Here is a 25,527-nt window from a genome sequence, read left to right as displayed (position 1 = left end):
GGGCGTATTGAAATGAAATACAATAGGATAATCTTTTTTCACCATTTACATAATCAACGTGTTTTTTAATCATTGGGTTTTAAGTTTAAGTTCGAAAACATGCATTTTTATTTCTTTACCTAATACAGTGGTTCCCAAAGTGGGGGGCACGCCCCCTAGGTGGGGCGCGGAGCTTGGAAGTAAAACATGTGCACATGTGTCAATATGGGGGGGAGTGTGTAGCGGGGGGCGCAAAAATATTCTCATCTACTAAAGGGGGACATGGCAGAAAAAGTTTGGGAACCACTGACCTAATACATCACTTTACGCCAGTATCAATAATTTGGCTGTCATCATTCATGCACAAATCAAGCCTTGAATCATCATCAACTATCAACATGCCCCCTCATTATGTTTTACTGCCCCCCCAAGCAAAGCAGTCCAGAACCGGGGCTGGTGTGGGTGCACTGGTGGTGGTCTACACTACTCTGTACAGTGAAACTCTTTCTACGCTCTGAGCAGTGATATTGCTTTTTTCTTGTTTGAGTGCGCTGGAGTCTTTGGACATTCTGAAAAAAATATAAGGGTTTCTCTCCTGAGTGTGAGTTTGCTAATGTTGGTGGAAGTTACTGTACAGTACACTGATGTTGGTGAAGATTAATGTACAAAAGGCACTATATTGGTGTGAGATTTCTAGCTAGCTGGACACGTCATTGCTTGCATTAGTATTTGGCTGCATTCATTCCAGCGTCACTCTTCGTGGGGAGCAGTGAATTATTCCTCGAGTGGAAATTGGATGTGTATAGCGCATAGACTGTGCGTCAATGACGAAATATACGTTGTTGTTAGTAATGGAGGAGGATGCAATGTAGATGTGTATAATAATCACATTTGTGTTTGAATCGTCACTTTGTGTGCTCAATGCATGGATAACTCATGAGGTAACGGGTAGCTTGTTCATAGATATTCCTTCGCTACTAGGAATGTTCAATTACTGCACAGCTATCTGTTGCAAACACTAGCGAACCGTGACCATTAAACCTGGGCCCGCTCCCACCCCCCCCTCCCCCCAAAAAAAATATTCCACTCCTAATTAACTGCAATAAAGAAAATAATAATTAATAAATAAATAATTGAGACGACAGTACAGCTTTAGAAACGCAATAACCAATAATATCTGTACTAGGTAACTTCACAGCTCCGTGTTCCTAGGGAGCGGAATATGTAAACAACGCGCACAAGGGCATCAAAGGACTGAATCGAAACTAGCTAGCGGTGGTACGCTAACGACAGCTAGCATCGCCACAGTGGGTGGAAATTATCATACAGTTAAGCCCGCCCACTAAGAGGGAAGAAATGATTGGTCAATTTTGCTGTCATTTGAAACTGGTATTGTGCTGAATTATAACTGCCAGGCCCTCTGTAAACGAACAGCGGACATCACAGTCCTGATAGGGGGAGACACAGGTTCACAGGCTTCCACTTAACCCCTTACCTTCCAACACAGATTGAATAGACACGGGTGAATAATTTATTTGCTTATATTTTTGTAATTGTTTAGATGTCGATTGTCAAAGTGTAAGTAGATAAAATAAAATTGGATAATTATATTATAATTGGATAAATTATATTATATATATTTATGTTTTAAGAATATTTTAGGCCCTCTGAGAGGGCGTAGAGCAGAGGTGGGACCAAGTCAGTGTTTTGCATGTCTCAAGTAAGTCCAAGTCTTTATCCTCAAGTCCCGAGTCAAGTGTCAAGCAAAGTCAGTCAACTCAAGTCAAGTCTCGAGTCAAGACAGGCAACCGTCAAGTCAAGTCCCAAGTCTGAAACTTTCGAGTCTTTTTTTTACAGGCACCAGCGCTTTACGAATGCTACGCTGATGCGTTTCTTTACTCGTTTTGTTGGTGTCCGCCAGCCAAAAGATGACAGATCATTTACATTTTATCTTCTCTTAATTACATAAATGTACTTAAACAAGAATGTTTCTGTGATGGGTAGGGTGAGCGAAAATAAATGGAAGCGATCACGCCAAGTCTCAGGGAAATAGGATGGTTTAATATGTAAAGTGCGCAAACCAAAACCCGTGAACTGATCCAAATTAAGGATATAATAACCAGCGGTCAACTGGTACAAAGACAAGACAGATATAGATGAACAAACGACCCTCAGGTGAGACGGATCACGGGCTCTGCCCACTTGAGGGACGAACACAACACCACACCCACAGGACAAGCTGCTGCTGTAGACGGGGGCGACCAGTAGGGGGCCCTCCGTACCGTGACAGATCCGCCCTCCAAGCCGCACTCCCCTCCACCGGCTGTGCGGCCTACAGCGGCAGCACACAAAACAAAGGGACAGGCAAGCAGGGACAAGGGACACCCCCTGTAGTCCCGGAGCTGTAACACACAACACAAACACAGGTTAGCTCACCTACCTGGGCGGGACTCTGGACTGACTGGGCCGTCAGCAAGACAAAACCACGCCCCGGTCGGTCACAGGGCCCTCACGCCCTAACCGGCATTAAGCCGCTTAGCCCCACAGGTGCAAGGACGACGGGCCACGGCTCCTTGTCCGTCCGGGGTGTATGTGTGCAGGTTACCTCCCTGGGGCGTGGCTACGTCACCTCCTGGACCCCGTGGAAGGGTCTCTGTCTTGTGCAGGAGCTCTTCAGACCGGAGCCCCCTGGTCCCCAAACATCCGGGGGCCCCAGCCCTCTAGGGAGGGGCTCTTTCCGACCGGGCTCCGGTCACCCCACAATATAAGGGGGCTCCTGCCAGCTGGAGACCCCCACAAGGTCCAGGAATGCCACGATCCACCGCCAGGGAGAAGGCACCTGCACATAAAACACAAAATGCACACACACACCCACACACACCAACACAAAACACAGACGCGCACTGCCCTGATCCCCCTTACCAGGGGGGAGGGGTCTCCTTCTCAGCAGGGGTCTTCCACCTGCTCAGGAGAACCCCCCACGTTCCTGGTCAGGACCTCCCTCAGGAGCGACGCCCTCCGTGCCACTCCCCGTGGCACGGGACCCTCACTGGTCCACCCCCAACACACACTCAAGGGGGAGGAGCATGTGTGGAATTACATACAACATATCACAGGCACGTGAGAACAACACACAGACGCAAAAACTAGACAAACAAAAACAGTGTACAAACAATGAACGAACGGGACTCTTACATGCGCGCTCGGTAGTATTGTGACGTGCCTCTCAGGTTCGCAGTCGCTCCCCCACACAAAACACAAGACAACAGGGGAGCGAGGCGACAGTGACGAACGGCACCCGCGTCACACACGAAACACTAAACATATAACACCACGAGCACGCACACTGGTCCACACGCCCATTCACACGTACACTTCACCCACACAAAACATGAAGAGTATAACAGGGAAGACGCCCTGGTCCTCGCCATGCAACACACAAAACAAACGCACGGCGAAATTTTTCAGAGAGACAAACAACGGACATGAAGAGCTGTCTCAGGGCAGACTGCCCTGGTCCTCGCCGTGCTACACACACAAAACACAACACAAAAGCACGGTGGAGCTCTTCAAACAAAACACCACGCAGACAAACACTTACCACGAGACATGACCACGAACGAAGGAGAAAGAAAAGGAGACTGGCGGCTTCCGAAGGTGGCTGGTTATTCTGTGATGGGTAGGGTGAGCGAAAATAAATGGAAGCGATCACGCCAAGTCTCAGGGAAATAGGATGGTTTAATATGTAAAGTGCACAAACCAAAACCCATGAACTGATCCAACTTAAGGATATAATAACCAGCGGTCAACTGGTACAAAGACAAGACAGATATAGACGAACAAATGACCCTCAGGTGAGACGGATCGCGGGCTCCGCCCACTTGAGGGACGAACACAACACCACACCCACAGGACAAGCTGCTGCTGTAGACGGGGGCGACCAGTAGGGGGCCCTCCGTACCGTGACAGTTTCGTTACATCATTTTACACAAAAATAGTAAGCTTCATCGTAAGCAAGATGCTGTCATTACGAATGGTTATTCTAAACATTTGGATAAAATGTTTAAATATAGACTAATAAAAGGTTAGGGTTATTTTTTCATTGTTTTCTGTTATTGTGGGGTCACGGTGTACTATTGTTACCTGGAGATTCAGTGGGGTCACATATTCTGATGGCTGCCGTCAGAATTGGTGACCCCAGTTAAAAAGGCTCACCTGTACATCCCATTCATGATTTCTTTGTTGGCTGCAATGGTGAGGGGATGGTAAATCTTGTTTAAGTACATTTATGTAATTAAGAGACGATAAAATGTAAATATAAACATCTGTCATATTTTGGCTCGTGGACACCAACAAAACGAGTAAAGAAAGTGCATCAGCGTAGTTTACGTACCATTCGTAAAGCGTTTGTGCCTCTGAACAGAAACTGTGAAATAGCGCCCCCTGTGGTCACAAAACTCGACGGTCACAGAATCTGGTGTAACACCGGTCTGCGTCAGAAGGACGGAAATGAAATTAATGGGGTGCACTTTATAAATATTAATATGCGTTTTAAAATTTAGATTTGGGGTAAAAAAAAAAAATCAAGTCTTTGCAAGTAAACAGGTTCAAGTCCAATTCAAGTCCCAAGTTATTGGTGTAAAAGTCCAAGTCAAGTCTAAGTCTAATACTCTAAGAATATTTTTTCAAGTCAAGTCAAAAGTCTTAATATTAATGACTCGAGTCTGACTCGAGTCTAAGTCATGTGACTCGAGTCCCCACCTCTGGCGTAGAGGGCCCTGATGGTTCCCCACTGGCAGCAAATGATTTCCTAGTTGATTAGTTAAGGGTTCCACGAGACAATTATGGACATCTGCCACTAGATGGTGCAAAAGCACCAGTTATACATAAGCATTAGGGATGGGGAGATTCACCGATTCACATCGGTGATTCGGCACACATGTCTGTGATTCGACTGCACCGGTAGATTCAATGTGCATCGGGTTTAATTTGCAGGCGAATTTACGGTACATCTCATCTAGCCTTTTTGCATCGGCAAATACCATGGTTAAATCGGGTGTTTTGTTTTCCAGTATCTATTCCTTATTTTAAAGTATTTACAGAGGCAACATACTTTTTATTTTTATTGATTTCTTTTTTTTCAAGGCAACATAAATGCACATCAGGTACTGACGCAAGCACGCAGATGTACACAACAGGGAAACGAGTTAGCAACGACAAAGAGATATTTAATGCACCAAAAAAGACACACAAATCAAACGTGTGGCAATATTTTGGGTTTATTCTGGGATGCACGCAATCTGCAAACAATGCCGTGGGGCTATCAAATACGTTAGTAGCACAACGAACCTGGCGACACACATGAAAAGACGGCACGGTGTGGACATCTCTGCGTCCGCTACCCACTTGTAAGTCTAGCAGACAGTAGTGTTGAAGATCATAGTTTTCACTATGCACATTGTTAATACAGTACTTTTAAAAACTGTTCATTTTATGTTTTAAACGTTTTGTATAAATATAGATGGAGACAATAACTGAATAATTCACTTGAATAAATTAATGTTCTGTCTGAATATACTGAATTATGCATTTTTTTATATTATGTATTGGTTTTGCTCCATTGAAAGCAACCAGATGCATACATCCCTTAAACTATATTGGTGTGAGATTTCTAGCTAGCTGGACACGTCATTGCTTGAATTAGTATTTGGCTGCATTCATTCCAGCGTCACTCTTCGTGGACGCTGGAATTAATACATCCCTTAAACCAGGGGTACTCAAGTGGCGGACCGTGGTCCGGATCCGGACCCGAACGCAGTCCTGTCCGGACCCAATCTCATTCCTGATTAACTGGATACGGACCAAAACAAAACCGTAGCATTTATTTCAGGGCTATTGAAAAAACACTCCGTCACGAGTGTTACGTTAGCCCCCCCCCCGCTCAACAACAACTTACGTTCGACCCTCCCCGCTCAACAACTTACGTTCGCTACCCTCGCTGCAAAGGACCTCAGGTCACAGGTATCTGCCAAAATTGGACCGCGGACAAATTTAGTTGAGTACGCCTGCCTTAAACTGTTAGAGAGTAAAGTAGAGTTGTGCTATTGAGTTAAGAAAACTGATGGGTTAGGCCAATACATCCTCAAACCTCAACTAACTGTATCGAATGATCACTTATCAAACCAAATCCTCATATAATAAGTCATATCGTTATCAAATCATTTTGAATCGCATCATATCGTGAACAGGAGTGATTTGTATCACATCGTATCGACAAGGGGTTTCAGATTATCGCAGTTATATCGTTTCGGTGACAGTGTATCGAGATGTGTATCGAATCTACCTTAGTGGTGAAGATATACATCCTTAATAAGCATGTATGTGTTTTCTGATATTGTGCATGTTATCTGTAATGGGAGATGATGTTCATCATTATATTTCTATTTGGGTTTCAGACCACACATGAAATAGCACACAGCCATACTGATATTTACCCCACATTCATATCCATGCCCTGTAATACACCCTAAACCTAGTCTTCACTAGAGGTGTATATGCATGTGTGTGTATGAATACATACGTGTGTGTATATATATGTGTGTGTCACAAATCAACCAACGATGCAGGAGACCAAACAGCAGCAGACTAAATAAAACAAACTACAACAAAACTGGGGCACACCAAGGAAAAATGACACAAACATAATCTAAATAATATTCTGTTTATATAATTCATAATCAGTGTTGCGAATAACGCCGTTAAAAATAACGGCGTTAGGTAACGGTGTCATTTTGTTAGTAACGGGATAATATAATTAATTACTTTTCCTGTCGTTACAACGCCGTTGACGTTACTGGTCATTAAAAGCAGTGCGTTACTATATATTGATATACTAACAGTAATGCGAGCGGACCGCTGCCCAGACTAGTGAGAAGTAACAGATCTCGATAGATCACGGTTCTCGGTGTAACACCTGTTAACTTAACAAGTCAGTAAGCGATTGGCTAAGGCAGCGTTATGGTAGCCAATCAGAGCCAGTGTTTTTACACACGTGCCGAAGCACGCGACACAAACGGAGAAGAGGCAGAAATAGCGAGTCAGGAGCAAGCCGAAGAAAAATGAGCATTTTCAAGGTGGCGATATAAACATTATTTAAGAAAATACTTGAAGTTCCTGAATGTCTACCAGACTGGGTATTTGAATTATTTAATTAAGAATAGAGGTTGTATTAAGTTTACTTCTGTTGTGAACAAACAGTTGTCTCAGATTGAGAGAATTTAATTTTATTTGATAGATGTAAATGCACTTTATATAGTGTAACTGTTTACTATTTTTAATTTTTAATTTTTTTAACAAAGATTTGGGATTTTAAAGGATTTTATCCTGCACTGGTCTGTGGATGTGCAATAAATATCAAAAGTTAAACACCTTTCTAATCTACTCATTTCAACTGACTGTAAAAACTGCTTTTTAAAAAAAAAATCCTTATTCATTGGCATATAACTTTTTAAAACTGTAACGCAAATAGTTACTTTCTCTGGTAACGAGTTACTTTTATTATAGAGTAATTCAGTTACTAACTCAGTTACCTTTTTGAACAAGTAGTGAGTAACTATAACTAATTACTTTTTTAAAGTAACGTTCCCAACACTGTTCATAATACTCAGATTCAACTGTAAATTAAGTAATTAAAAAAGACAATAAGACAATAAGTAAGATAAACTGCACAAAGTAACACATACACGCTTTTCCCTTTATGCTCCTTTACTCTGCTGTTTTTTTCTACATCTCTGTTTTTGTCTGTTTCACCATAAGTCATCAGAGGTTTTCCTTCATGTGTTGAAGACTGATCATTCGTCGTTCCATTGGGGTCAGTTGCACACATCTTTGTTCCCATCATGCCCCACTTCGAGACCAGCCTGTATCACACTTGACCCACTCTCGTCTTCTCCACATCCCTGTGGCCCATCTCCTTTGTAGATTGTGTATGTTCCAGTGTGTTTGAAGAACCCACACTAAAAAGGACAATAAACAGAAAACCAACAGAGAGAGAGAGACACACACACACACACAGAAAGTGAGACAGAGAGAGACAGAGAGACCAACTGGAGTGAAGGTTCACTGTTGGATAACGGCATCACAAGTGAAGAACACACTGATGGTCCGTTACCTTCAGCAGCAGAACTGTGGTGATGATGAGCAGGAGGAGTCCTCCCCCTACCCCACAGCTATAGATCATAATCATATCAGGTGGAACAACCAGCTCAGCTCTCACATTGATCTGATAGCACAAACAGAGAAAGACTTACAAACAGCACCAGACACAGAGAAAGACTTAGAATTAACATTAGACACAGAGGAAGACTTACAAACAGCATCAGACAGAGAAAGAGTAACAAATAGAAGAAATATTTATATGAAGAACAAGACCTCAGTGACTGGCAGAGGTCATGATAATAAATCCATTACTAGATTACCTCTGCTCTGAGGTCTTTGGTAGGATAATCCTGTTATATAAAAGAAAGATGAGAAGCAATAACCAGGTAAACTCAGCTGCATTATGATTAAACAGAAGATAATCTGGATTAGGATTAAACAGAAACTAATCTGGGTTAGGATTACACAGATAAACTCAGCTATTTGATCAGTGCTCTCACCGCTGGACCACTGGATGTCTGTACATAGCGTGTTTTATCAAAATCCATCTGAGCGAAGGTAGAAAACACATCCTCGACCCTCAACTCATGGAAAGACCATCTCTGCAGAGTGAGGAACAGATACATAAGAATGACAAAGAGAGAATATAGCAGAAAGGAAAACAATGAGACAAAAAGAAAGAAAATATGATTGTGTTGAAATAGTCTCTTGTTATTGATCTTCACTAGGAGAATTTATGAATTTTTGACCTTCCACTTAGTGTGAATGCTAAGGAGGCACTCTTAGTTCTCTATGGGGCTATATGAGAGATGCAAAATGTACATCATGATGGACTTTCATTGTTGCTAGAGATTTCAACCATGCAAATCTCAGTCCTCCCAAAATTGCACCAAAATGTGAACTTTATGAAGAGAGGGATGAACAAGCTGGATCTTGATTACACATATTGTGCAGAACCCAACCCTGATCTCAGATACTCAGACCACATTTCTGTTATGATAATCCCAGCATACAGACCATCTCAGATATTCAGACCACATCTCTGTTATGATAGTCCCAGCATACAGAACCACTCATCAGGAGTTACAAGATGGTCATGAAGCATTTGAAAGCTTGGCCAGCAGGACTGTTTTGAGCACAATGACAGGCAAATAGAGGAGTTCATGTCATCTGGAGGAGTAAACGGCTAAACCAGCCAGTTCATAGATAATGTCACTGTCTCCAAGACCATCATTTCATGCTCCAACCAGAAGCTGCGGATGACTGCAGAGGTACGTGTTCCACTGAGGGTCAGAGACTCCACCTTCAAAGCAGGTGAAGTGTGCACACAAAAGGTCTGGTGTAGAACCAACAACCTGTCTGAACATAGACACGACAAAAGAGATAAACTTCAGAAGGACAAATTGCTGTCATTCTCTGCTAAGCACTGATGGCTTCACTGTGGAGATAGTTAAGTTCATCAGATTCCTTGGTGTACACATAGCTGAGGATCTCACCTGGATCAGCACCACCAGCCCCATAACAAGGAAACACCAGTAGTATGGTGTCATTTCCATGCCAAAACCAAGGGGCGCAAAAACACGCACTGCACAGGGTGTGCTTTTCCTTCTTGATTTTATGACGGTTCTTAAGTGAAAAAGCACATTTGCTCGGGTATTGACAAGGGACATTTTTGGCACTTTGGGGATGGGGGTCATGGGAGTTTCTTTCAGTGAATGCAATTGGCTGATGGCTCCTGGTTTTGTGACTGACAATAGTCTTTTCAGAATGTAGACAGATGAGTTAGCTACCTATCCAGGCTAAAAGTTAAATTTGGATTGATCTAACTTATGAATATAATTTAATAGACAGTTTTAACACTTAACACATAATACCTATGACAAGTTTTACTAATGTAGTAATGGATTTTTGTACTGATCCGTTAAGTGGTTCAAACCGTAAACAAACTAGCTGGGTTAGATCAGAGTTGCCAACTCTCACGCAATGAGCGTGAGACACACGCATTTGACTGTATTCATACGCTCACATGCCATACATCCGATTTCTCACGCTGAAAAAATTTAGTTTATTTATCTCTGATCTACATCTATGATTCAATGAGTTACTAGTTCACTCAGGCACCAACCACTGGCGATCGATCGCGATATAATAAGTAAGTAAGTAAAATTTATTTATATAGCACTTATCTTAGCACTTATCTTAGACAGCAGTCACAGAGTGAGAATTTTAAAATGTATATGTTGTTTGATCGGAAGCCAATGCAGGGATGATAATAGTGGAGTAATATGGGATTGTTTATTTGATCGAGTAAGCAGTCTAGCGGCAGCATTTTGTATTGCCTGTGTAACGGTGTTAAATTGTTAAATCCTGCATAAATGGGTTGAGACTTTTATTTTGTAATCGGTCTATACCGTTTTGCATTGTGGGATTGCTGCAGGTGGGTGGGATAATCGTGGGTCAGAAGAGGGTTTTCCATCCACCGAGTTTTTGCGCATTTTGAAAATGCGCATGAAAAAAGCTGGATGGAAAAAGTCAAAAATTCGAAAAAAGCCCCAAATATCGCAAAAAGATTTTTACGCTAGGAGGAGGTGGAAAAGTTAGACTATCGCATCGCCAAAATTCGGAAAAACTGGATGGAAGGGTTTTTCGCATAATTGATGACGTATCATGCCTCAAGTCATGTGGTTCTGTACATGATCGCGATGTAAAGATGGCAAATGCATACAAAAACAGTTCTGGAGAGAGCAAAAATTTAATTTAACTTCTCCATGTATAGAAAAGAAAAAGAAAAAAATGTTTCATAACCTCAACGTGCAAATATGCGTAACTGCCAGATGGATGTAAAAACCACTATTGTTTGGCGTCCTCTCACGTGATCTAAAGTTTATTCGCATAACTGTAATGAATGGAAACAAGGCTTAATTCGCATTTTTTTCTGCCGAAACTTGGAAATTGCGCATTATTTTTTCGAAAGGTTTGGATGGAAACCCGGCTTGAGATAAGTTATTAAAATCCATATTTGTACTATTTTGTATGTCTTAGATTCAACATCAATTTAACCTAGTATGTAAGGTGATCTATAAATCGGATTTGTGTGATGTTTTCTCGTTTTGTATTTTTTTTGTTGACCTTAATGTATTCGTATTGGAAAGTCCAAATTATAATACGGCATTTGTTTTGTTTAGGCGGACTCCACATTTTATTCCACCCTAAATATCATTTTATCAACCCATGTGCAGGTAATTTATTACATTTGTATTTTAAGTTGTTTTTTGTATGCATTTTGTATGTTCTATGTGCACCTTGTGGTCCCGCTAGCATGTGCGATCCAAAGCGTGACTATCCTGGAACGTTATGGCTGCATTCCACGTGCAGTACCGGTGGTGGCCACTATTTAAAAAATGGATGAAGAAATGTTTTGTGTGAGAAGCAGCGGGAAGAGAATTACATTGCTGCAGGCAGACTCCACATTTTATCCCACCCTAAATATCATTTTATCAACCCATGTGCAGGGAATAAATGACTTCATCCGATTGAGCGTCCTCATCATTTTCAACACAACGCAGAACAGTTACACCTGCAAGCAATTCAAAGCAGACACACTAAGTGAAGTAAATAGGGAATTGCAGTAATCAATGCGAGATGAAATGAAAGCATGAATAAGCATCTCGAGCTCTGAATTTGAGACTACAGATCTTAAGTTTGCCAATGTTTCTCAAATGGAAGAAACAATCATAAAAAAAAAACTTTCCGCTATTTGAGTATGGGGGGTCTACAGTATCAAATGCAAAACTGAGGTCAAGCAATACTAAAACTGAACAATCACCTATGTCAGAAGACATAAGCAAGTCATTAGAAACCCTTAGTAGAGCTGTTTCTGTAGAATGATGTTTACGAAAGCCAGACTGGTACTTATCATATATATTATATTTTTCCAGAGCAGCAGTGAGTTGATTGGCTACAACCTTCTCTAAGATTTTTGACAAAAATGGTAGTTTAGATATTGGTCTATAGTTTTTAAGCTCTGCAGGACCAAGGTTTGGTTTTTTAATTACTCACTTAATTACTCATAATACTTAATGTGTCCATATTACACCCCCGCCCCATCAACTTACACACGCAACCCCCCCCAAGCACACTAACATTTTACACACAAATGCTCGTTTGGTCCTTCACAAATGCCATTTGGTCCCTATAACAGTGACCTCCTTCTTTCGTTTTTGAAACTTTTGTGTGTGTGTGTGTGTGTGTGTGTGTGTGTGTGTGTGTGTGTGTTTGTGTGTGTGTGTGTGTGTGGCTCACCCCAGTGTACTGCTGCAGGTTGTGTGTGTGTGTGTGTGTGTCTCACCCCAGTGTACCACTGCAGGTTGTGTGTGTGTGTGTGTGTGTGTGTGTGTGTGTGTGTGTGTGTGTGTCTCACCCCAGTGTACTGCTGCAGGTTGTGTGTGTGTGTGTGTGTCTCACCCCAGTGTACTGCTGCAGGTTTGGGAAGGTAAGGTCAGCTCTCAGCTTAAACTCAACGTCACGTTCTGGGTCCAGAGAGAAGACAGGACACTGGAATCTTACACAGCGCATCAACACTGGACAATTCTGGAGGAGACGGAGCAGACACACTACATTAGGAACTCTGCAGTAAAGAACAGAGTCCTGCAGTCTTCTACCCCACACTCCAGCACATCTACCCCACACACCAGCACTTCTACCCCACACACCAACACTTCTACCCCACACACCAACACATCTACCCCACACACCAACACTTTTACCTCACACACCAACACTTCTACCCCACACACCAGCACTTCTACCCCACACTCCAACACTTCTACCCCACACACCAACACTTCTACCCCACACACCAACACTTCTCTCTCACACACCGGCACTTCTACCCCATACACCAGCACTTTTACCCCATACACCAGCACCTCTACCCCACACACCAGCACTTCTCCCTCACACACCTGCACTTCTACCCCACACTCCAACACTTCTACCCCACACACCAACACTTCTATCCCACACACCAGCACTTTTACCTCACACACCAATACTTCTACCCCACACACCAGCACTTCTACCCCACACACCAACACTTCTCTCTCACACACCGGCACTTCTACCCCATACCAGCACTTTTACCCCATACACCAGCACCTCTACCCCACACACCAGCACCTCTACCCAACACACCAACACTTCTCTCTCACACACCAGCACTTTTACCCCATACCAGCACTTTTACCCCATACACCAGCACCTCTACCCCACACACCTGCACTTCTCCCTCACACACCTGCACTTCTACCCCACACTCCAGCACTTCTACCCCACACACCTGCACTTCTACCCCACACACCTGCACTTCTACCCCACACACCAGCACTTCTACCCCACACACCTGCACCTCTACCTCACACACCTGCACTTCCACCCCACACACCAGCACTTCTACCCCACACACCAGCACTTCTACCCCACACTCCTGCACCTCTACCTCACACTCCTGCACTTCTACCCCAAACACCTGCACTTCTACCTCACACATCTGCACTTCTACCTCACACACCTGCACCTCTACCCCACACTCCAGCACCTCTACCCCACACACCTGCACCTCTACCCCACACACCTGCACCTCTACCCCACACTCTACCTCAGAATATCTAACCACGATGACCTGCAGTTCATCACACAGAGTAAATGAATGTGAATATTGACTTACAGAGGGAGGTTCCACTGTGATGCTACAGTCTTTCATGTTCTGTAGAGAAACATTATTAAAACTCAAGTATTATTGTGAGTTATCTGAACTACAGGCAAATACAGAGAAATAAATATGAATGAGTAGTGTAAGGGAATTTGTGATGTACTGTCTGTGACCCTCAGACAAAACACTATGACATTCAGTTCACTCCCTTATCTGTGTGTCTGCTCCTCAGTTAGAATCTCTCTCTCTCTCTCTCTCTACCTCTCACTCCCACTGTACCTTTCCACTACCCCTAGATCCAGTCTACTGTGCATCCTCTCCTGATACAGAGAACACCAATCATACATGTTTTATTATTCTTACCCAATTGTGTTTAGACACATCTTTGTTCTGTATTTAACTACATGTATTATTATTAAACTTTGGAACTCTTTCCTGACACCCGTGTGTTGTGAATCTGTTCTCAGCTACGGAACTCTGAGGGCTTGTACAAGTTTAAAATCCAAATTATGAACCCTGATGGTTTTGGTCTATGTCTGAAAGATGACTCCAAAAGTATATAATTCTTAACAAGTAGTACCTGTGACACAGTGATGGTGTGATTGTGTATTGTGAAGTTATGACTGATCTGCATTAAGAAACTTAGTGAAACAGGTACATCCTTCTGTCCAAGATTCTTCACCTACACACACACACACACACACACACACACACACACACAGACACACAGAGAGAGAGAGAGAGAGAGATGGGTAGTGTGGGGTTTCTATAGTACAGTAGAAGGGACTGTATTTTACTGCTAATGTCTAAATGAGACACTCACTCTGTAAATGATAATGAGAGGCTTTGGGCCCCTGTCTTCCAGAGAGAAATGTAGATATATTTCAGAGAGTTCTGGCACACTGGAAGGTGTAAGACACAGACAAGGGAGGAATAGATGTTGGTATAAACTCAATTTATTAACAGTACGAAGCCCCAGATTAACAGATAAAGAGACAAAATACTTCATAAATAAACAGGTTAAAAAGGTTTTCATGCTTATGAGAAAATGATTAACTTATTAGAATTACAATTAGTAATAGTAATAATGAAATGTGCCATATTTTGTCAATTGTGATTTTTCACCGCAATCGAAATTTGTCATGTAGGGCTATGGCCCCCTCTCTAGCTGTCTAGCTGTCCTGCATGTCTGTGTTGTTTCCTGCGTGTGTCTCTCCATGGTTTCCCCCCGTCTGTCACACCCGTGTCTTCACCTGTGTCTAGTTTAGATCCATGTATTTATAGTCCCTGTGTTCCCCTAGTCAGTTATCGGTTGTTTTGTTCTATTGCTCTTTCATGCCCTTGTGGATTTCGTCGTTTCTGTTTCGTCATCGTTGTGAGTACGTTCAGTCTAGTATTTGTTCCTGCCTGTTTGGTGTTTCCATGCCTCATTTTGTTCTTGTCGTGTTATGATTGCAGTTGGGGTTAGGTGCCTTGCTCAAGGGCACATCAGTCATGGCCTCAGGCCTTGGAATCGAACCCACGACACTCCGGTCACAAGACCAGTTCCCTACCACAGGACCATGACTACCCCACCAATAATAATAATTCTAAAAATGAAATACATTTACTTACAAGCTAACACTCATGTCCACAGCATATTGAACTGGCAGAGTTTTCCTCACTGTTCCAAAGCTGATGTTAGCATTATTATCACTGTAAGCACACAAAAACAACAAACAATTCACTGAGACATACAACTGTATACAAACATTTCATCCCACTAACACATATACCACTGTAAACAAACAATTCATCCGACTTACACATATACCACTGTAAACAACTCATCGACACGTAAACGACACGTATACCACTGTAAAGAAACTGTTGCAGTGTGACAGTGAGCAGCCAATCTCAACCCTTTTGGCATGTCAGGGTTATGGTTACATGGAATGTTCTCTCATTTACTATGATATTAACACTTCATTGATATATATGATATGAATAATAATATATTAACACGTTTTGGCAAACTGAAGCCAGAACAGTTATTGAATAACTTATGATGGGATGATCTACCTGCTGGCCACGAGGGTCATTTCCATCGTATCACTCCAGTCGTAGTGTTGAGAGATATGAAAAATGCCTTGGAACGTGGCCTGGAACAGAGTTGACAGACTTGCTAAGAATTTATTAACCTTCCCTGAATGTTGTAATTTTCACAGCTTTGTGCCTTTGTGCATCACAGTGGTTATAGCACAACTTGCTTTATGCGTTAGCACTGTATCCACTTTTTAACAAACAAATTTTTAGTGGGGCATAATTTTTTGAATATTCTTTTACATATTTTTTTATTTAAGGGCATGATGTCACATGTCATTGTGTCATTGTAACGCGGTGGGTACAGGCGTGTACACACTGCGTATAAAAACACAGAGCGAGGTGGACCCAAGTGCCGGCTCATACTGACAATGAGATTGGTCAAGCCAATAATCAGAGAGAGTGGGATGCGCACACACAGCAAAAACACCACACACAAATAATGACACGGAATACTCAACATGTGTAAAAATAATAAACCGAAAGAAGAAAGGAAGCAAACACAAAGAAAGCAAACACAAGCAATGCGGAAAATCAAAAGACAACCATAAAGGGACGGGAGAAAACAATAAAGGTAACTCAAAGGACGCGGAAAACTCAACGCGTAAAAATAGAACTAAGGATGCCAGGGGAAGTAACTGGCAGCAGGTGAACGATTCAGCAGTGATCACAACAAACCTCCTTAAATAACAAGGATAACAGGGGTGACAGATCATTGCTGATTCCGTTTGGTACTGACTCGGGAGCCCCCTCCTGTGGTAGCCAAAGGAGTGGCACCCGAGTCAGCCCTGACAGTTCAATCTTATCTTGTGTTGTTATCATGATTTAGCTGTAGCTAAAAAACATAAACTATTCCAAAAATAGAATGTTATGTAAATTAAAGGGAAGATATATTAATTAAGTGTTGTAGTCTAATTAAAAGGAAGATAAATTAATAAAAGTGTGACATCCTAATTTAAGAACGTCACGTAGGGCTACAACCCCCCTCTTCTAGCTGTCACTCCGGTTTCCCTAGCTCCTCGTGTCTGTGTTGTTGCTTGCTCATTGATCCCGTCTTGTTGTCTGTTTCTATGGTTTCCTCCCCGTCTGCCCCGCCCGTGTCGTCAGTGTCTCCTGCTGTATCTAGTTCAGTCCTGTGTATTTATATCCCTGTGTTTTCCTAGCCCGTTGTCGGTTGTTTTGTGGATTTGTGTTTTGTCATCGCTGCTCCTGGTATTTACTATCTCCGTTGTTCTCTCTCTGTTCTTGTTACCCTGCCTGGTTTTGTTATCGTTCTGTGTCCTGTATTTGTCTAACCTGGATGTCTCTCCTGTTATGACTCCTGCCTGTTGTTACGACTACGACTATGGAATTCCCCTTAAAAAGTCTAGCTCTCCTCAGCATTTGTGTCCGCATCCTAGCTCCGCAGCATACGCTACGTTACAAAGAATAACAATTCTTATTTAATTATCTTAAAAAATTATTTAATTATCTAATAATTTCATTCCATAATTTAAGGGAAGCTATATTATAAATGCATGATATGCTAATTAAAGGCAAAATATTAATAAAAGTGTGATATGCTACACCACACTAAGTTGTACCTAAGTGTATGCAGAGGAAGCTGCATATATAGGGTTCATTATTTTGGTGATTAAAGGTTTATATTTCTATGACATGCATACAAAATATACATTTCAAGTATCTGTTTGTGAAGTTACATTGTCAAGTATCTGTTAGTTGAATTCAAATCAGTTAGTTGTATAACAATGTGGGACTTGAATGAATTTGTGTAATTTGAATGTCTGTTGAATTAGAATATGGGAGCTGAAAGGTTTTTCAGTGCACTGAGAATAAAGGAGGCGTGGCTTACGTTGGTCTTGCTGCGGTACACTGGTCGACTGATACTGCAGGTGGTTTTATTCAGTGCTCCATCGTCTCGATCTCCACAACTCCACAACAGAGTTCTCCTACTGGCCTGGAAGACACATTACATGTTCTGGTTCCAGTGCTTGGACACCGAGGATTAATCACCAACTACAGACTAATGAATGTACAGCCAGGTACTTCTGGAGTCTGTAATAGTCACATATGCATTTACTGAATGTGAACTTTATAAGCAATAAAGACAAAATTAGTGGTGGGCCGTTATCGGCGTTTGATAATGTGATACTCTTATCGGGCGATATAAAAAATATCGCCATTAATCTATTCTTAAAGTTGGGTTGGGAGCTGGGTCAAAATAGGTAAGCAAACTCTGATGATTTTCACCTTGGTAGTTTAGCTGGGGTGTATTCCTAACCAAATTGCACAGTAGGGGGCGAGAACGAGTTTTCAAACCTGTGAATTACAAAGACTAGCAACCACAAGAAACCTCACGCGTGCTTACATGGATGCAGCCACGAAGCCGCCAGGTTTACTTCATGGAAAAATTATTTTTAAGAAACTTCCTAATGGAGACATTGACAAGACGCTGCTGACACTGGGTCAAGTACTGATGCAGCCCAGGGGAAGAGTCGCCGCCGCCGAAATCAGGTTAAATGTACTAAATGTTGGCTTACATTTCAAATCTCACGTTTAGCTGAATAAACATGTTATCAAACCCTTTTAATGTACAGTATGTAGGCTTACAAATTCATGTTTAACTGAATAAACCGTTGAACACGAGTAGCCTACATTTTATTGAGCATGTTTTTTTTCTTCAAGTATCAAAGTAGAACAGCTTTCTCAAGTAGTCATTGATGCATTTTGGAAACAGGAGATGAGCCCCTGGTCTAATGCTGTGACGGACAGGGTGAGCGACTAAAAAGGAAGCGATCACGCCAAGTCTCAGGGAAAAAGGATGGTTTAATAGAAAGTGCGCAAACCAAAAACCCGTGCAATAGCTCCAAATTAAGGATATAATGACCAGCGGTCAGCTGGTACAAAGACAAGACATATATAGGCAAACAAACAACCCTCAGGTGAGACGGATCACGGGCTCCGCCCACCTGAGGGACGCACATGACGTAACAAAACAACAACAACAACAGCCTCTGTGGACAGAGGCGACCGGTAGGGTCAAAATGTGCTTGAAGAATATGAGTTCTACAGGTAGATGCCCATTTACAAACACCAAAAATTAGTCATATAATGAGAGAGCTACCTGATCAGAGAGTGGGAATGATGTAATCAGAGAGTGGGAATGATGTAATCAGAGAGTGGGAATGATGTAATCAGAGAGTGGGAATGATGTAATCAGAGAGTGGGAATGATATAATCAGAGAGTGGGAATGATGTAATCAGAGAGTGGGAATGACCTAAACAGAGAGTGGAAATGATATAATTAGAGAGTGGGAATGATATAATCAGAGAGTGGGAATGACCTACACAGAGAGTGGAAATGATGTAATCAGAGAGTGGGAATGATGTAATCAGAGAGTGGGAATGATGTAATCAGAGAGTGGGAATGACCTAATCAGAGACTGGGAATGATGTAATCAGAGAGTGGGAATGATGTAATCAGAGAGTGGGAATGATATAATCAGAGAGTGGGAATGATGTAATCAGAGAGTGGGAATGACCTAAACAGAGAGTGGAAATGATGTAATCAGAGAGTGGGAATGATGTAATCAGAGAGTGGGAATGACCTAAACAGAGAGTGGAAATGATATAATTAGAGAGTGGGAATGATATAATCAGAGAGTGGGAATGACCTAAACAGAGAGTGGAAATGATGTAATCAGAGAGTGGGAATGATGTAATCAGAGAGTGGGAATGACCTAATCAGAGAGTGGGAATGATGTAATCAGAGAGTGGGAATGACCTAAACAGAGAGTGGAAATGATGTAATCAGAGAGTGGGAATGATGTAATCAGAGAGTGGGAATGATGTAATCAGAGAGTGGGAATGACCTAATCAGAGAGTGGGAATGATGTAATCAGAGAGTGGGAATGATGTAATCAGAGAGTGGGAATGATATAATCAGAGAGTGGGAATGATGTAATCAGAGAGTGGGAATGACCTAAACAGAGAGTGGAAATGATATAATCAGAGAGTGGGAATGATGTAATCAGAGAGTGGGAATGACCTAAACAGAGAGTGGAAATGATGTAATCAGAGAGTGGGAATGATGTAATCAGAGAGTGGGAATGATGTAATCAGAGAGTGGGAATGACCTAATCAGAGAGTGGGAATGATGTAATCAGAGTGAGAATGACCTAATCAGAGAGTAGGAATGACGTAATCAGACTGTGGGAATTACCTTAATGAAAAGTAATTTACTGTATTTATTTATTGTTTTAGGCTTTCCTGATTTTTCAATAGTTACTCAATTTCCTCAATCGGGAGAAAGCTGAACTGGTCCTACTGGTCTCATTATTGTACTGGTTCTGATCTGGAGTCAGTTCAGTAACTGTATTCTCACTGAGCAGACATTGTACTGGTAATTCTGATCTGGGAACAGCTGTACCTTAATGGTCTCAAACTTGGAGAGAGAGAGCCCAGGGGGAAAGTGCAGCACAATGCTGGTGTTGAAGGAGTCGTCTCCTTTATTGAGCAGAGACACGGTGATGATGAAATAAGCCTGATCCACGACCAGCAGTGAGCTGTTCCTGAAACAAACACATTGTATCAACATGCTGTACTGTGTGTGTGTGTGTGTGTGTGTGTGTGTGTGTGTGTGTGTGTGTGTGTGTGTGTGTGTGTGTGTGTTTGTGTGTGTGTTTGTGTGTGTGTGGTTGATTGTGAATCTTACATGAATTTAAAGTCCAGCTCTAGATCTGCTTCACATTTCACTTTATCATGGCAGTTTCTTTGAAAGGGAACCTGGTATCACAAGATTGAACAAGTCAAACAGAGACAGAACTGAAATCTAACTACTACTGAACTACTAACTACTACAGGTAAAGTCAGATTAGGGTTAGGTTAATCCAAAGGGGTAAATTAGGTTAATCCAAAGGGGTAAGTTAGGTTCATTCTGATCCTATCCATTACTGAAATCTTCTACCACTAGGGTAAGATTAAGCTTAACCCTAACTGGGTCACCAAGGTAGTACTTCATCCAGAGATTATGGCTCACTAAATTACTACTTTAACTAGAGATTATGGGTCAGTAAGGTAGTACTTCATCCAGAGATTATGGATCAATGGATTATGGATTTATCCAGAGACTCCACAGATTCTAAGTCCTCACCAGTTTGAGCCTTCATAACTCATTGACCTTATGGAGTGTCCCATCTCAGCCAATCACCTCCCTGCCTGACAGAAGAAATCCTCACCTCCACATAAGCCATTGTCCTGCTGTCCATGTTGAGAACAGCACTGGAGTTTCCTGGCTGCTCTTCAGCCTGGGAGAAGTTCATCCGGATCAATAACGGAGACAAAGTGTCCTTCACACAGTTCTGAAACACAAAGACAGTGTAGATCATGTAGGAGATACAGCAGGTCTCTGTTGGCCTGAATGTAGTATTGGTCAACAAGATTTACCACCACAGCTTAGACTGCTGTGTTAGATGAGACTGTAACTGGTAAATGAACCATATTGTTTAGGAACTCCACTGTTACATGAGATTGTAATGTAGACTAATCTGTTTAGGAACTCCTGTGTTAGATGAAGTTGTAACATACTGTCATGTAGACTAATCTGTTTAGGAACTCCTGTGTTAGATGAGGTTGTAACATACTGTCATGTAGACTAATCTGTTTAGGAACTCCTGTGTTAGGTGAGGTTGTAACATACTGTCATGTAGACTGTATTGTTGAAGCAGGAATCCTGTGAGACCAGCAGGATAGACTGCAGGAGATTCCTGGACGTTTTAATGGGCTGTTCAAAAAATGCTCGACTCTCATGTTTAACAGCATCTGCAGTGATCTTAAATGACACATTCAGACTAGGGTTTTCTGCACCTGAGGGAAAACATAAACACACTTTTACTTTTGAAAACACACAATACTGAGCTTAGACATTATTTACATGTGTCCCAGGTCCCTCTCCTGTATTGTGGGGGACTGCACCTGTGCTGTTGGTACTCTCATCCATGCTGAAGCAGGTGATGAGGGTAATTATGGGAAATGTAGTTTCAGTAGTGAGTAGGCAGTCAAAGTTGTTGAGGCTGATTTCAGAGGGGGAGAAACTGAGCTTTGCAGAAACAGACAGAACTGGCCGAGCCCTGAAAAATCCATATACATCACAGGCATAACTAACTAATAACAGTTAACAGAACAGAAACAGCTCTCAAGGAACTAAAAGTGACAAAATAAATAAACAAATAGAGTAATTCTATTCTATTCTAATCTCCTAGATTCTCTGGCCTTAGCTTGCTCAGCAGAGCTACTTGGTTGTTTAGAGAACTGTTTGGATAGGTGGTTAGTTCACTAGTGGCTAGTTAACTGGCTAGTTAGCTAATTCTAGTAGTTAGTTTAGAATAAATAATAGTTATAGAGGTTTGTGCAGTGTTGTTGGGGAGTACTTCAAGAGCACCACGGCCCCTCGTGCTCCCACGGCGATGTCTGTCAGTCCATCTTCTCCCATGTCCATGACTCCATCGATCGCCACACCAAACTGCTGCAGCTGCTCAGAGATGCTCCGTGCTGCAATGCGCTTGACATACAAACACATATATGTTCTCCCTCTGGTTCTGCACAAACACACAGGTGTATATGTTCTCTCTCTGGTACAGCACAAACACACAGGTGTATATGTTCTCTCTCTGGTACAGCACAAACACACAGGTGTATATGTTCTCTCTCTGGTATAGCACAAACACACAGGTGTATATGTTCTCTCTCTGGTACAGCACAAACACACAGGTGTATATGTTCTCTCTCTGGTATAGCACAAACACACAGGTGTATATGTTCTCTCTCTGGTACAGCACAAACACACAGGTGTATATGTTCTCTCTCTGGTACAGCACAAACACACAGGTGTATATGTTCTCTCTCTGGTACTGCACAAACACACGGGTGTATATGTGCTCGCTCTGGTACAGCACAAACACACGGGTGTATATGTGCTCGCTCTGGTACTACACAAACACACAGGTGTATATGTGCTCACTCTGGTACTACACAAACACACAGGTGTATATGTGCTCCCTCTGGTACTACACAAACACACGGGTGTATATGTGCTCACTCTGGTACTACACAAACACACAGGTGTATATGTTCTCGCTCTGGTACTACACAAACACACGGGTGTATATGTTCTCTCTCTGGTACAGCACAAACACACGGGTGTATATGTGCTCACTCTGGTACTACACAAACACACGGGTGTATATGTGCTCCCTCTGGTACTACACAAACACACAGGTGTATATGTACTCGCTCTGGTACTACACAAACACACGGGTGTATATGTTCTCTCTCTGGTACAGCACAAACACACGGGTGTATATGTGCTCACTCTGGTACTACACAAACACACAGGTGTATATGTGCTCCCTCTGGTACTACACAAACACACAGGTGTATATGTACTCGCTCTGGTACTACACAAACACACGGGTGTATATGTTCTCTCTCTGGTACAGCACAAACACACGGGTGTATATGTGCTCACTCTGGTACTACACAAACACACGGGTGTATATGTGCTCACTCTGGTACTACACAAACACACAGGTGTATATGTACTCGCTCTGGTACTACACAAACACACAGGTGTATATGTGCTCCCTCTGGTTCTGCACAAACACACGGGTGTATATGTACTCCCTCTGGTACTGCTGATCATTACATTTTCATGGACAGGCCTAAAAAGACCTTTTCTGGTGTCATCCTACTTCACAGATCTCCATATAGATCAGCATCTCCAATTGTGGCTTTTTCAAATACAATACCTTAAGAGTACAATACCTTACGTTTCTGTTTTTGCAAACATGCTTGGTTTAATTTTTACACCAATGAATACATTTATACACATAATACACATTATTAGTTCTAAAAAATAGTCCTCAGCCACACAGCTACACTAAATTGAAGGCTGTGTTACTGACATAACAGTCAGGGCTGGCTCCAGGGTTGTTACATCTCCTGCCACTAGGGGAAGTTCACAAGCCAGCTCTCATCAGAGAAATCAGCGTAATCAGCAGTGATGACCTGCACCTGTCTCTCCCCTTACTTAAAGGAGACAGATGCAATGTCTCACTGCTGAGTTGTCTGTAGCCCTATGCTGTGCTCTCTCAGTCAGCCTCTGTCAGTAATGTGTTGCGTTGCGTGTCTTGCCCACATCTCTGTTGGGACTTTTTTCCTTGTCTTTTCGAGTGTTTTCACTAGTGATGGGCAAATGAAGCCTCTTGAAGCAATGACGCTTTCCAACCCTTTGTTTTGCAAAAAGGTTCATTACTCGAGGCTTCATTCATCACTCACTAGTGACATCTGCTGGTGAAACTGTAACAGCCTCGTCATTCAGTTCAATCATACTTTCAAAAATTTGTAAATGCAATATTGTCACAAAGTTTCAATCAAACTCATGTTTAGTAACAGGAGAATCAATTAAATCATGTTTTAATTATTAAAATGATTTTTAGCCAATCTAATCCTAGAGTGGTTGTTGGGTTTTCTTGTATGTCATGGACTTATTTGACAATGAAGTTATGTTGTACTTTACTATATTGGGAATTGAGTGATTGTTGTGGCAGACTGAATATTATGAGTTAGAAACTGGTAAAAAAAAACAGAATGTGTTTAAAATAATTGCTTCTTGGGGGTTCTAGATCTGGTTTGGCAGTCATGGCCTGGTGGTTAGGGAAGGGAAGTGGTTAGGGAACTGGTCTTGTATCCGGAGGGTCGTGGGTTCAATCCCCAGACCTGAGGCCATGACTGAGGTGCCCCTTAACCCTCAATTGCTCACTTATATAAAAATGAGATAAAATGTAAGTCGTTCTGGATAAGGGCGTCTGCCAAATGTAAAATGATTTTAACATTACAAATAAGGTTTGCCTCTTCCAATGGTTTTTAGTCTGTTTTTGATGTGTGAATCTGATGTACATCCTGATCAAACAAAAAGAATTTAGAACGTTGCAGATTTTAAATTTAACCACCTACTACAACCCACGAAGCAACAGGGTTCATAGCACTTTTATTTAGAAAAACGATACGCAAAATGAAGCAATGACGTGGCCGATGTAATGCGAGGCCTCGTTTGTTGCTGATCACGTGATTTTGCTCAATATGACACAAGCTCCGAAGCAGGGCTTCATCGGACATGCCCCCTTTTTACTCGATACACGTCTCAAAGCCTCGCTTCAGATGTCCCATCACTAGTTTTCACTGGTGTGACTCTCTGGTGCTTCTCAAGTTTTCCATCACTATTTATTCAGCTATCTAGTTATCTGGTTATTTTGGAAAGGTTTCTTGTTTGTAGTTTTTCTCACTTAAGAGAGCCAGCTACTTCCCCTGGCGTCCTGAGTTTGTTTTTTGGGTTGTGTTTGGTCACGTTGAGTCTTCCACGCTCTTTCAGTATTTTGCTGTCTTCTTCTGTATCAGTTACAACATTCTCATTATTCTATTTTCCCGCATCATTTTGGTTTCAGTTGTCTTTATTTTGTGGTTAGGCGCTGTCATGAATGGAGCCACTCTTTCTGTCAGTCCTGTCCATGTCTTCCGTTTTTCCTCCCCTTCTTGTCATGTCT

General features: G+C 42.1%; 1 protein-coding gene across 7 annotated transcripts in view; it reads right to left on the bottom strand.

Moving 5' to 3' along the window:
- Positions 1-5,240: 5,240 nt before the first annotated feature.
- Positions 5,241-25,527, bottom strand: part of LOC143484147 (integrin alpha-M-like) — a 49,320-nt gene continuing 29,033 nt past the window's right edge. For 6 of the 7 annotated variants that reach the window (XM_076982709.1, XM_076982707.1, XM_076982710.1 and 3 more), the window contains 17 exons: positions 22,357-22,487; positions 21,902-22,056; positions 21,627-21,793; positions 21,166-21,288; positions 20,643-20,713; positions 20,358-20,499; positions 17,781-17,885; positions 15,908-15,987; positions 15,461-15,541; positions 14,670-14,748; positions 14,427-14,528; positions 13,862-13,900; positions 12,601-12,726; positions 8,637-8,738; positions 8,457-8,486; positions 8,150-8,260; positions 5,241-7,994 (listed from right to left, as the gene is read on the bottom strand). In XM_076982709.1, coding sequence (XP_076838824.1) covers positions 7,851-7,994; positions 8,150-8,260; positions 8,457-8,486; positions 8,637-8,738; positions 12,601-12,726; positions 13,862-13,900; positions 14,427-14,528; positions 14,670-14,748; positions 15,461-15,541; positions 15,908-15,987; positions 17,781-17,885; positions 20,358-20,499; positions 20,643-20,713; positions 21,166-21,288; positions 21,627-21,793; positions 21,902-22,056; positions 22,357-22,487 — 1,788 coding nt within the window. In that variant the 3' untranslated portion in view covers positions 5,241-7,850. The remainder of the gene's footprint in view (positions 7,995-8,149; positions 8,261-8,456; positions 8,487-8,636; positions 8,739-12,600; positions 12,727-13,861; positions 13,901-14,426; positions 14,529-14,669; positions 14,749-15,460; positions 15,542-15,907; positions 15,988-17,780; positions 17,886-20,357; positions 20,500-20,642; positions 20,714-21,165; positions 21,289-21,626; positions 21,794-21,901; positions 22,057-22,356; positions 22,488-25,527) is intronic. The other variant, XM_076982708.1, reaches the window with a different exon arrangement.

This window comes from Brachyhypopomus gauderio, chromosome 20, assembly GCF_052324685.1.
Source record: "Brachyhypopomus gauderio isolate BG-103 chromosome 20, BGAUD_0.2, whole genome shotgun sequence".
Taxonomy (NCBI): Eukaryota; Metazoa; Chordata; class Actinopteri; order Gymnotiformes; family Hypopomidae; genus Brachyhypopomus; species Brachyhypopomus gauderio.
Note: the sequence above shows the minus strand (reverse complement) of the source record. Positions and strands in the feature narration are given on the sequence as shown.